At 42.5% G+C, this 12,818-nt stretch overlaps 1 protein-coding gene across 2 annotated transcripts in view; it reads left to right on the forward strand.

Annotated features, from left to right (window-relative positions):
- The window catches only part of VPS13D (vacuolar protein sorting 13 homolog D), a 2,230,750-nt gene that overhangs the window by 392,041 nt on the left and 1,825,891 nt on the right, over window positions 1-12,818 (forward strand). For both annotated transcript variants that reach the window (XM_069240741.1, XM_069240742.1), the window contains exon 20: window positions 2,373-2,524. In XM_069240741.1, the coding sequence (XP_069096842.1) occupies window positions 2,373-2,524 (152 nt within the window). The remainder of the gene's footprint in view (window positions 1-2,372; window positions 2,525-12,818) is intronic.

Genomic DNA, 12,818 nt, shown 5'->3' on the forward strand with positions numbered 1-12,818 from the left:
ATCGGATACCAGACAAAACAGCCCGCCTGGGGCTGAAAAAGGACCAGGAGGTAGCCTTAGTCGAGGGAATTCAGGAACACCCGGACCTCCTGCCAGAGTGCCCCCGTTGTCCTGCAAATGAGCCTTGAATCGACTTACCTCCTGCTTCAAAGGGCATCTTTGTGCATAACTTCTGGCTCACAGATTAGCTCTGCACCTGGCCTTCCTGTGCCCTGCAAAAAAGAACCTGCTGTGCCCTAAGGGTCAGTCACCCCTTGCGACCTCAACACTCCAAAGGAACCACCTCTAAACTTACCTGTGCAGTACTTTTCCAAGGGGTCCCTCGCAGTGGCCCTGCACCAACTACAAAGACCTCATCACTGCTCCCGCCGGACCCGGGAGCCATGTGAACGTCTCCAGCTGGCACAACATGCCCACCGGACGACCTCAACCAACCTGCAAAAGAAGAACTTGGTTAACCAACTGTACTTTTTTATTTGTACTTTTAAAGGTGACTTTTCATTGATTTCTATGGTGTGTAATGAAGCACAAAATGACTATTTTTATTAAAATTAAAAAATCCATATCTCAAAAAGTACTTAACCAATTTTGATAATCTTGGTCTTAAAATTACATAAACATCTGACATAATATAAATTGGTCTTGAGCTATTCCTTTGTGTGAGTTGCATGATTGATACCGTGAGAACAACCAATGATTTGCACTTCTCCAAAACTGGCCTAACTGCTCGATCAAGCTGCCTTAAAAATGAGAGCATTAGTTGATCCAGTTTTTACCCCTGTAAACCACATTGTGCCCAGCTTCGCAAACTGCATAGAGGGCTAGCCTTCTACAGTGTTCACTAAATAGTTTTGTATATAATGCCCCAACAGCTTAAACTCAAAACAAATTTCATATTTAACCTAAAAATATATTTTATAGATCGGGTTCCCATCTATATATACATTACATTTTAAAAGAAAAAACCATCTGCATCCGCATGATCTAAAACATTTTCCTAATGTGGGTCACATTTTTGTTCCCATAACACCCAATACTCCAACTTTTTGCCGGGAATCCGACTTTTCTGTGGAGCAGTTTGTAACACATTGTCATACTGCAAGGACACACCTTCCAGTCCCACACCTGACAGCTCCGGTCGCACTCGTAGCTCAAAACACATTAGCTAGGATGGCTCCAGGCATCCCAGAGAGAATGACCCATGGTACTGGTGTTGTGCCCTCAATGGTAAACTTGCAGGAAGGCGCAAACTTCCTTCTGTACCCAACAAAATCACACCTCTTGCTCTCATAGATCCACGCAGGCTGCTCCTTTGTCTTAAGAGTTACAGAGTCTGTAAAAAAAAAAAAAAAAAAAACACACTCTTTCTTTCTCTAAGTTAAGTCTAGAGGTATAGTCTTCACGTGTGAAGCAGGAGTCACTGGTGTATAGGATAGTAACGTCTTTATTACTTTTTAGACCCTAATTCTTCCTCTGAATGCACTAATAATATCCATCCTCTAAGAAAGCATACACACTACACTACTGCTTTTGGTGTCCTAATCGAGTAAATTCTCTCAAGCACTATTCATGTCTGATCTGTACCGATTCACTTGGCCACAGAATTACAGCAAATAACCCTGACATTCAGGAAATTAGGATATACAAAATTTGACATAGATAAAGGAAATTAATGCTTAATTTCAACACTGGCAGAGTCACACTTGGGAAGAATGTAATTTCCTTAGTACTCTGCGTGATTGGAAAAAGAGTCTTGGAGCCATTAAGCAGTTTATTTTCTCTGATGATTTTAAAGTGACTAGATGAGTATCAGTGGAAAGCAAGATTACGAGCATGCAGAAGCATATGTACAACTATGTTAGAATAGGAAGTGATTGCACCTGTAGAAATGTCATTGATGCGGCTGCATCAGGTAAAACCCAACGTCAGAAGATAGTGGCAAACTAGAGACAGCATGCTGGGTATCAAAGTTTTGTGTGGTTTTAATCCAGAAGTCCTGTGAATCGGTAGGAAATTAAACATGTTCACTTGGGTGAGTATCAATGACTTCCATATTTGTAAAGATAATAGCTAGCAACTTTCTGTTACAGCAGAAGAGTAGTTCAAAAATATGGGACAAGCAGCAGAACAGTATGCTTTGGGTTGATGCAATGTAGACAGTATGGTGTCATGATAAGCAGGGAGAAAGTGGAGAGTATGGCATTATTTGTCTACCTTTGTATCTAGTATCTGATTTATTTTCACATGCTAGAGCATATGAACATAAGGATCTGTGTAATTTTTTTAACTTAACTGTATACATGTTTTTGTTAAACCATTCATTACTGTATCTATGAACACATGAAAATGTTATTAATGATCTGTTCCTCCAGCTTTTGACATTTTGAACAACACCACTATCATGTTAAAGATGGAAAAGATTACAGTTGCGGCCGATTCAGAGGTTTCTTTTCCTATCAGCACGGATTCCTTGGGTCTAACAAACATCATGAAGATTGAAGGAAATTTTGTCAATAATGTTCAGGTATGTCGTAGTTTTAGCAAAGTGTGTTTTACAAATACCTCATTTGTAGTGCAAAAAATAATTTGCATAATAAAGGATAACAAAACAAGTAGTTCATTTTGTAAGTTCGCTGCTTTCCCAGTTGTATGTAATAAAAACTCGGTATGTGTTTCAGAAACGCTTTTATTTTGGATCCCATAAAACTAAGGCATCAATTCGTTTTTACAAATAGGCATACTTTCCTATTATCCTATTGATGATTCTGAGTATGTATAAATAATCCTATGTCTAGATAGAGGATTTCCTAGAAACTTTACATAGCTGGTTGCTAGGTTCACCAGAGATACAAAAGAGGTAATGTATGGTTTGGCAGGCAGGCCACTAAACTGATTGGTCAGTCTAGGCCCTGCCCCTGCCTACTTTGCTGTAGCAGTTCCCCTAAATCGAGACGCCTACATTAGTTAGCGGAGCATTTTAAAGAATGGGCTTTTCTGACAACCTTGGAGCGTTCTAGTGCAACAATTATTGCATTTCAGGCCGCCATCTCATGGAACCTTGGTAAGCAGCGTTTTTGTTTCTCAGTGTTTCTCACTTTTTTCGTTTCTATGAAACACAATTTTTTCAGCATTCAATAGCTGGTGGTACAGTAGTGGACAGGCTTTGCTAGGTTATTGCTTTCAAAGGTAGAGCTAGCTGAGGCTGCGTCTTCAGAAACCCACAGATTACCCACAGCTAAATGAAGTAAGATGGGGTGGCCTTGGATATGGCTGAGCGATAAACCACAGGTTTACACTGATTCTCTCTGCGTAGTTGTAAATTGCCCCATAATTGTCCTGTCCAGCGCTTTTACTCCATATGTTACATAAGCATTCTTTCTTCACGTCCACTTCTCTGATCAAATTGTCGCATAGGCTCTCTTTATCATAATGAGACTACTGGATTTTGAGCAAAAAGACCGTCCACAATGTGGGGGACTGAGTCGGGCCCACGGTAGATGATGCTTGTCACTCCAAATCTGGGTTTTGCTCCGGCTAACTAGCAGTGCCTCATCCCTCCCAAATAGTAGAGACAATTGGGCAGCCGAGGGCATGACATCTCAGTACTTCTCAGGGAAGTCGTGGTTACTCAGGTCACAACCGCTTCTCTCATACACAGGGCGGTCTCACATATAAATGACAATAGAGGCAGTATAAGTTTAAAAGATTGGTTTAATAAAACAACTGCATTTTGGATAACAAAGCGTGAGCTGCAAAAACCAGAACTACACAACACAATAATATTAAAATAGTAACGATGAGAGTGAAGCACAAGAATAAGGCTATAATAGTGCCACTAGCTTATTCTCTCTTTTAAGTTAAATTTCTAGCACAGCATGTTAAGCTCTAAGCCTTCCTTTCAGGTTACCCCGGGAGGACATGAACCCTCATACCTGAGCAAAGACCTGTAATCTGCATCAGCATCTGCAACGGGGCATTCAGCATACAGTTGTGGTGTCCTGTCTGGAATCTCCCTCTTGACGTGTACTAGGACTAGAAAGTGTTTTTATAACTAACACGTAGATGTTCTAAGAAAATGTCCCTACGTAAGGATGTGTATTTTCTACGAATGCTGGAGACTAAAATTCTACCACGTTTACAGGCAATGTACCAGACTGTAGCCTTGACTGAAGCACAGGACGATCAAGAATGCATTATTTGAGAACACAGTGCTGAGCTAAGCTAAACAGTGCGATAGAAGAAATTAAAACAAGACCGTAAAAACTGGTTATTGTAAAATAACAATGCAAGGCTGAATAAAATATATCTAGGGCAAAGTGCACAGCGGCCTAGTATGTTAAACTAACGTGCATGGAGCTATACTTGAAATGGCTACACAACACCCTCCCCTTGTCGGTAGAAAGTGGTTCAAGCCAAAGCTAAAATGCCCTAACCTAAAATATATCTAAAACCCTACTTAATTTTGACAAGTCAAGAGGACGCACAAGCATACTACTCGGCAATTTAAAAAATGAGCATGCGGCCAAGAGCCGAATTCAAAGGAAAATGTACATTTAGAACAGTTCCAAATCAAGCATTAGTCATGGAAAGCAGGAGATCATCCACTTCGGCAGATGACAAAACCGGTAAATCCGCGCCAAAAACGACTAAGGAGTAGGTGTGTTCGATAGCCCAATGTCAACCAAGGTGGCATCCCGTGCAGTGCCTATTAACGAGTTAATGGTAACTTCCTCCAGGAAGGGTAGCTCGTAATCAGCTTCTCTGAGCAAACGCAGCCGCAGCGCGCATGTATGGTAATGAACCCTCAACGAGAACATCAACAGATCAGCATCAAGCACTGAGGGGCGTTGCTGTGAAAGACAAACTTCCAGAGCATGTTCAAAAGAGCACCAACGGCACCGAAACACGGGCTGCACACAATCCAAAACCGGTCTGAATGACAGAGATCAGTCACACCCAAATGTTCCAGGAGTGTTGCTCCAAACTGCTGCATCATGTGTTAACAACACAGCTGCGCTGATGGGGAAGCGCCTTCATTTGTCCTTGTAGCGGCGGGACAGCCGCTGCGGAAAAACAACAGCAACAGCAAAATGCCGGCTAATAAAGCCAAAGTTATTGAAAATCCTCCAAAAATGCTTCCAAAAATTGAGTGAATAGCCGAAGGTATCAAACTGAATATAGAGGAAGCTCCTACATCTCATGGATGTAACTATCTCCCAACTTTTCATATCTGCCTACCGGAACGTGTTTCAAACAAGAAGTGAATTGTAATGTAGAAATAGGCAGATTAATAACCCCATGTATCAGCCACTCTGCCGAAGGAATCTTGGCCACAGTAAAAGGCAGTCTTTCTATCTTTTCAATTTTAAGCATGACATAAGTCGCTTCCTTTTTAGCCATTAGTTGTTGTTGCCGCGTCAAATTAAAGGAAACAAATATTTCCCTGGCACTGATGTGCTGCCACGGAACGCGACCCGCCTTCAATGTCTGAAGTGTCGAACCCAACTGCATAATGGACCTGGTCCGACTCTGTCCATGATATAAAGAAGACATATTGGATCGTATAATGTCTATAGCAAAAGAAACAATGTTGTTAATTGTATATATCCGGTCAGACAAGGTGTGAATCCCATTATCCACAACAGCTAATGCCTTTCTCAAATTTTCCTGGTCTATCTGCCTTAACCGGGCTGCAGCCTCTAGTTGGGAAAGTTTCCATATTTCATTGTATACCTCATACAAGAAACGCTTCCTACATGGTATCTTTGGGCCTGACAAGAAATCTTGTAAGTCAGTGTTGTTAGACAGGAGATTGAGGTGTGTCTTAACTGCGTCTAGTGAGGATGATTTTAGCCACTGTTGGCACAATTTTCCTACACTATATGTTATAATTATGTCAGCATGTTCTGGTGATATATAGCAAGGGTCTGACCTACTCTTTCGGAAACCCCCCGAGGAGGTGACAAAACGTTGATGACACCCGTTGGTATCTATTGGCCACAATAACCACCCGTCTGGACGTGTCAGTGAAGCATTAAACGTACCATTCTGGACCCACTCATTGAGGTCATTTATAGTTGCATTTGTGTACTTTTGCCAGTTATCAAATTTTGCAGGGGCAGGTATACTGGGCATGTTTAATTCTCTAATTGTGGCTAAGCCTAAACAACTTGTTTGTTGTACCGTTTCATTTTAAAACATCATTTGAACAGGGATGAGACATGCTCTAAACAATGTTTCTCTACCCTTGGTCTGCCAATTTTTTGTTCCCCAAACGCTTTTCAAATCAACATACTTTGACCAATATTCATAACCTTCAATTGATAACCGGGAAACAAAGGAGTCCGAATATATAAATTTTGTGTTGGTCAATAAGATATGTATATCCTTAGTAGGAGTTACCTTAAAATAATATGAATCAGCATTTTTTTGACGATGCCCAGAAAAATACGCAAACTTTTCAGTATAAGTTTTTGAACTCCCTTGCGGGGGAGTTGGACAATGTTCCCATTGCATGTAATCCAATATCGTTTTTGGACTGCCCGCTCTATGCATGAAGTGGTGCCCATAATAATTATAGCAAAACCTATCACCATAATTTTCTTTAAAGTGGTAAACATCTTCGTTTTCATAGACAGTATAATATTGCAATTCTGTTATCATAGAATTAACTGTTTTCACATCCCAATCATCAGATACAATGCCTGGTATGACTATATCGTTCATGGATAATTTTAACAGATATGGTACTTGAAGAATTTCAGTGGGACCATATATATCATACATTACTTTGTCCCACACAATCCCGTCAGGAATTGGTACTGCAGAAATGTTCACAAAAGACAAGTCTCTTGAATCTTATGTTATGAAAAATGTGGTTTCAAAACCTCCTCCACCTGTTCAACCGCTGATCTCTCGGGAAGAAAATGACCATGAATTAACAAGAAAAAAGTAATGCTAGGACAGTCACAGAAATCCATACATAGTTCCATGGAAAAATGAAATATGTTTTTGTAAGCCAATGTAATAGCTTACGTGCACCTAACAGATCAGCTGTTGAAGAGGCAAACGAGTCCGATAGACTGTCGTTGTAGTCGGCAAAGTAACCAAAGGCTGTTCGTGCAAATGGCGTAGCCGTGGCCAACGGTGGAGTTGGTGTTTCCTGTGGTGGTACACTATAGACAGCACCCTCCATCTGGCTAGTAGTCATAGTGACTTGGTCAAATGTTTCTAAATTGCTTGTTGTTAGTGGAACTAATGCAAGATCATCATCCACACTCCCCAATCTCGGAGAGGTATCAGTGTTGGTATAAACAACTTTAAGCTGAACTTCTTCTCCAGTAGTGAGAGGTATTTGGGAACTACTGGACGTTCCTCTTGGTCGGCTGTGCAGAATCGGCCACATGTTGTAGTTTGACATTGTCATTGGAAACAAAACGATTTTCTTTGGCACCTGGCAACAGTGGTAGAATAACAGTTCTGGTACCGTGTATCCCCCAGCACAGGGACTGGTGCTCGATAAGAAGGGCCAAATTCTTTTTTCACTGCAACCTTTTCACATACAAGATCCCCAACCCTGGGAATCCAGCCGGTAGATGTTACTGGCACATCCTTAATTCCTGTGGAGGCAGCACTTTTAGAAGAGTTATCTTCACTGAACTGCTGTAGTTCCTGTAAAACAGTGACATAATCATTTATGTCAAAAGGTGTTTCTGCTGCCTCCACGCCAGGACCATCAAGATCCGGAACAAACGTTTGTGTTCCGAACAGGCACTCATATGGAGTATGACCCCCCCCAGGGACCTTCTAGGCAGGTTATTTAGTGCTCTCTGAACTCCATATAGGTGGGTTAGCCAACGACGACCCGTACCTAAGACGCTGGCTGTTAAGGATTGCTATAAATCGCGGTTTAATCGCTCCACGACACTATTTCCCTCGGGATGAAATGGAGACGAGTACTGGAGTTGGACCCCCAACGAAGCCATGGTGTCCCTGAATACCCTTGAGGCAAAAGCAGGGCCCTGGTCCGAATGGAATGACGCAACTGCATATGTACCGACAAAGACTCGCAAATCTTTAATAACAGTCCGAGTGTCAGCCGAGCGTTGTGGCCACACACACACACAAAAATCTGAAGCAGGAATCAACAGCGACTAAGATGTATTTGTATGCACTATCAGGTGTTAATGGATCGCAGTGGTCCAAGTACACACATTTTAATGGTCTATTGGAAATTAAGAGAGGAGTCTGCGGCGGGCGCTTGGCCGTGAAAACTTTAATTTGTTGACGGATATCACAACAAAGGACATACTGCTTAGTCTCTTTATAGAGACCGGGCCACCAATAACTGGCCTGTAAGAGTGAAATGGTAGCCGACACAACAGCATGTGCAGATGCCACCCCATCATGCGCTGCTTTAATCAATTGAGGTCTTACATCTTTATTAGGGATATCGCGTACACCTACGCCTGGAATTTTAACTTCAGCGTTCAGCATAGCTCCCATCAAGTATTGATATTTATTAGGAAATCCTTTAGGATAAGGCGTGCCATCAACCTTGGCTTTTATGGCAGCCATAATGTCTGTGTCTGGTTTGGAACTCGAACGAGTCACTGCAGCTACAGTGGCAACTGCCACTGCTGACTTTGCTGCTTCATCAGCCAAAGTATTTCCAGCAAAGTGTATTCCAACGCGCTGGTGTCCAAGTGTATGCACAACATGGACTTTGGGTAACGTCTCTTTCAGGTCTGCTACCTTCTCCCACAGGAGTCTGTGTTTTATGGTGTTGCCTTTTGAATCTCTGAACCCATTCAAACACCAGTAATGCAGGTATTCATTAAAAGACTGGACGCAATAATATGAATCACAAACAATCAGTGTGAACTGTGTTGGATCCATATGTTCTGGTGCCATCAGCAGAGCTTTTAGCTCAGCCAATTGTGCTGTACAATCCCCTAAGGTCTGTGTACAGGTATGTTGGGGACAGAATTTCTCCCCCTCCATATAGCCACTTACGACTGCGCATGCAGCAGAATATTGATGTTTAGTTCCAATCGCTGGTTGCGCAAAGCCATCGGTGTACATGACTGTATGATATTGATCAATAGGCAAGGTGTCTGCTGGAACTGGATATTCTACTTCATATTGTAGAAATTCTTGAGATTGTAATTTTGGGTAAAAAATGTAGTCTACATCAGTGGCTGTTAGAGACGTAGCCCATTGTATCCATCGTGGATGATGTGCTTTCGCGTTCGGAACGCTAGCTTTTGTAACAGCCTCTTTGTCTGGAATAGGAGAAACAACAATAATGCGTTTTCCTTGGGCAAGAGTTCTTTCTTTAATAACAGCCATCTGCACAGCAGTGAGAATTTTCTCTGTGGGTGCAAAGCGTTGTTCAGCAGCTGAATACAAATGTGATTTATATGCAACTGGGACTGTCACACCTTCATTAAATGTTACATAAGTGAAACCGATGGCCCCAGCTATTACCCTGATGACCAAATGTGTTTTATTGTCCCTTGAGTGTAAATGTTTTGGTGCTAGCATATCTATCTGTCAATCTCGAACAGTGCGTGTATGTTCAACCGTCCAGAATTTACTTGAGAAATTGGGACGCATTAAGTCATATAAAGGTTTTATGCGTGTTGCATAATCAGGAATGTATGTTCTGCCAAAATTTAGAAAGCACAACAACGATTGAAGTTTTTTAATCGTATTTGGTGGTTGCAACTGTGCACATTTTTCTAGAAATTGTGGAGCTTGGCTCTTCCCTTCACTCGACAGCTCATATCCCAGAAACAGGACGCTGAGGAAGGCAGTTTTTGACTTTTTAAAGTTATATTTGTATCCGGGTTCGGCAAACCCTACAACAATGCGGGCTACCCATCTTAAATGCTGTAGTAAATTGTCATCTGTGAGATATATATCGTCCACATATGACAATGCTTCAGGGTCTATCTCTTGTAAAATAGCAGTCACACAAGCCGCAAACAGTCCTGGGCTATTCTTATACCCCTGAGGCAAACAACAGATTTTTTTTTCTGGGAGCCTAACGCACTAAAGCTTGTTAAGTCCCTGCTTTCAGGCACCTTATTCTGGCAGAAGAACCCATTCGAGATATTAAAAATTGTTTTGTATTTTTTCCGCACTATGTTGCTCATTAGTGCTGTGCTATGTGAGTTTTGTATAGCATATGTACGTGTATGTCCGTTTAAATGTCTGTAGTCTAAGACTATTCTTTATGAATGGTCCGGCTTAGCTACAGGGAATAAAGGGTTATTCATCAGTGAGACACAGAGTTCAGTAACACCCTGGTATTCTAATTGCGTGAGTATCTCTCTCCCGGGTGCCCTTGCTTCATGTTTTATGGGATACTGCGGTTGTGGCTGAGGTTCACTTTTAATGGGAATGACATGGTATGGAGAGTCCCTATCCCACCCTACGTGATTTCTATATAACGCAGGTGCTTGTGCTAGAGCCCATGCTATAGAATAGGACTCAGCGAGTTCCTCTGGAACAAGGGGCGAGAAGGAAGGTTTAATAACCTCTTCTCCATATGGGCAGGTGCGGACAAATTCATGCGGCCAATCTTGTTCGGCCAACAAGATATCATATACTTTGACTACACGGCCCGAAAAGATTGCGTGTATCGTGCATTCAATGTCTCCTTCCAGTTGTAGTGTTACTTTACACTCCCTATCGGGTTCGGAGACACGTCTGTCAGCTGTTTCTACTTGGATAAAGTCATCAGTTGCTTTCACCTCCAGATGCTCTAGAAGATTCCGGTGAACTGTTGTGACCTCTGCCGCGCCGTCTAGCAGTGCTAGAGCCCAGTTCTTGTTCTTCAAGACAACCCTCTTCCTGAGTGGCATGTCGAACTGAGACTGCTGCCACTTTTTTCTTTTTAAATTGTTGTTTTTGTTGTACAGGTTTCTCTTCCTTTTTAACAGAAACCTCGAAGAGCGTTGTGATTCCTGTCTCTGTTTCACGTATTCTGTTCTCCGCTCTGATCGCCCACCTCTCTCATTTCTCTTTTCCGATGAGTCCTGAAAGGAACGAGATTGGCGTGTATCAGTATATTGATATCTATTAGGCGTTTTTATATTCTCTCTATTCCTGAGATTATATCTATTTTGTGGGGTCTCCACTCGTGGATATTCTCCCCTTTCTTTTTTAGGTGATTGTTGTTTTTTCTCCTAGCGTTTCTTAGTACCCTCAGGTAGCTGTTCAGTATTATCTTTAATAATTTTACCCTGATTTTGAGGTTTTTGAGGTCTAGCACGTAGGCTATCTCGACCGATACTTGAATAAGTTTCCGCTATTATTTTAGGCAGCTCTCGTTCCTGATATTGTTGCAGAACGTCACAGAGCCGCATGCGCACTGCAAGTGCAACTGCTTCCCCTTTAAGGTTACTTAGGATGATTGAAGAAACTGTGGCAAAATTGCCCATCAGTTGCATTCCCAAATCTAGGGCCGGAGCAGCCCCGTATTCATCTTGAATTTGTTTAAGCACTTCCGGTAGGTTGGCAAGTGTCGGTGTACCGTGTGCCGTTGTATAGAGCGCGGCAAATACCGTGCCCCATGTGTTACAGTGTTCAACTGTAGAGACCATCCCAAAGGGCAAGCACATAGTTAATATTCTATGTTTATCCTGAGGTCCCGTATGGGGAAATACTGCCTCCAGCGTATTCATTTTTTGTGCTAGCCAAAACGGAGTCTCCTCTCGTTAGGCCGGGATCTTACTCATAATTGAATGTACAGTCACCGGATTTATACCTGATGTTACTGCATGTGGTTGTGCTGGAGCAGCACGCTCTGGGTTTGTATTTAAAGTTTGCATCACAAATTGTACTAATCGTCTGTATATTGCTGTTAACTCAATGTATAAGCGTCGAACCTCAGCTACTGCCAAATTCGCAACCGCAGGATGTGGTGTATATGTGGCCAATAAAGGCCAGGCAGGACCATCATTACTTAGTGGACCTAAACTTACTGGTAATATTGTATGGGGAGTGCGCCATCAAGCCAGTTATGTTCTTGATAAGATAGAGGTATCTCTAAGTATGCATACGCCCAGTATTGTCCAGGCGCGTTCGCAACTGTATATGTATCAAATGTATTTGTGTTCCCATCAACTGCTGGAAATGTGACCCAAGAGTAAAAAAGCTCTGTTCTATAGGCTGCGTGGGCGTCCACCGCAAACGTGACTGGACCTCCCTGGCCCGTAAGGCCATGTGCTAGTAAGTGTGTTGTGAGAGGTTGTTGAGCTATTTGTACAACCTGGGGATTCGCCATCATAGAAGCACTAAGAGTTCAGAGAAGGCATGCCAAGATGGGGTTTTTCCTTTTAAAGTTCAAGCTTGAACAACCACCAGCTAAAATAGGCTTACCTATGCGGCTGTGGTGGAAATCCTCAGCACCACGGACGTCTCCGTATACGGAACTGAGGTGCCATTATATTTAATGAGACTGAGATATTCCGGTGGACCTGAAAATTAGAGCCTGACCAAACGGTGGCGGCGCCATGTCACGTAGGCTCTCATTATCTTAATGAGCCTACTGGATTTTGAGCAACAAGAACGTCCACGATGTGGGGGACTGAGTCAGGCCCACGGTAGATGACACTTGTCACTCCAAATCTGGGTTTTGCTCCGGCTAACTAGCAGTGCCTCATCTCTCCCAAATGGTAGAGACAATTGGGCAGCCGAGCGCACAACATCTCAGTACTTCTCAGGTAAGTCGTGGTCACTCAGGTCACAACCGCTTCTCTCATACACAGTGCGGTCTCACATATAAATGACAATAGAGGCAGTATAAA

This window comes from Pleurodeles waltl, chromosome 6 (assembly GCF_031143425.1).
Source record: "Pleurodeles waltl isolate 20211129_DDA chromosome 6, aPleWal1.hap1.20221129, whole genome shotgun sequence".
In the NCBI taxonomy this organism is placed as follows: domain Eukaryota; kingdom Metazoa; phylum Chordata; class Amphibia; order Caudata; family Salamandridae; genus Pleurodeles; species Pleurodeles waltl.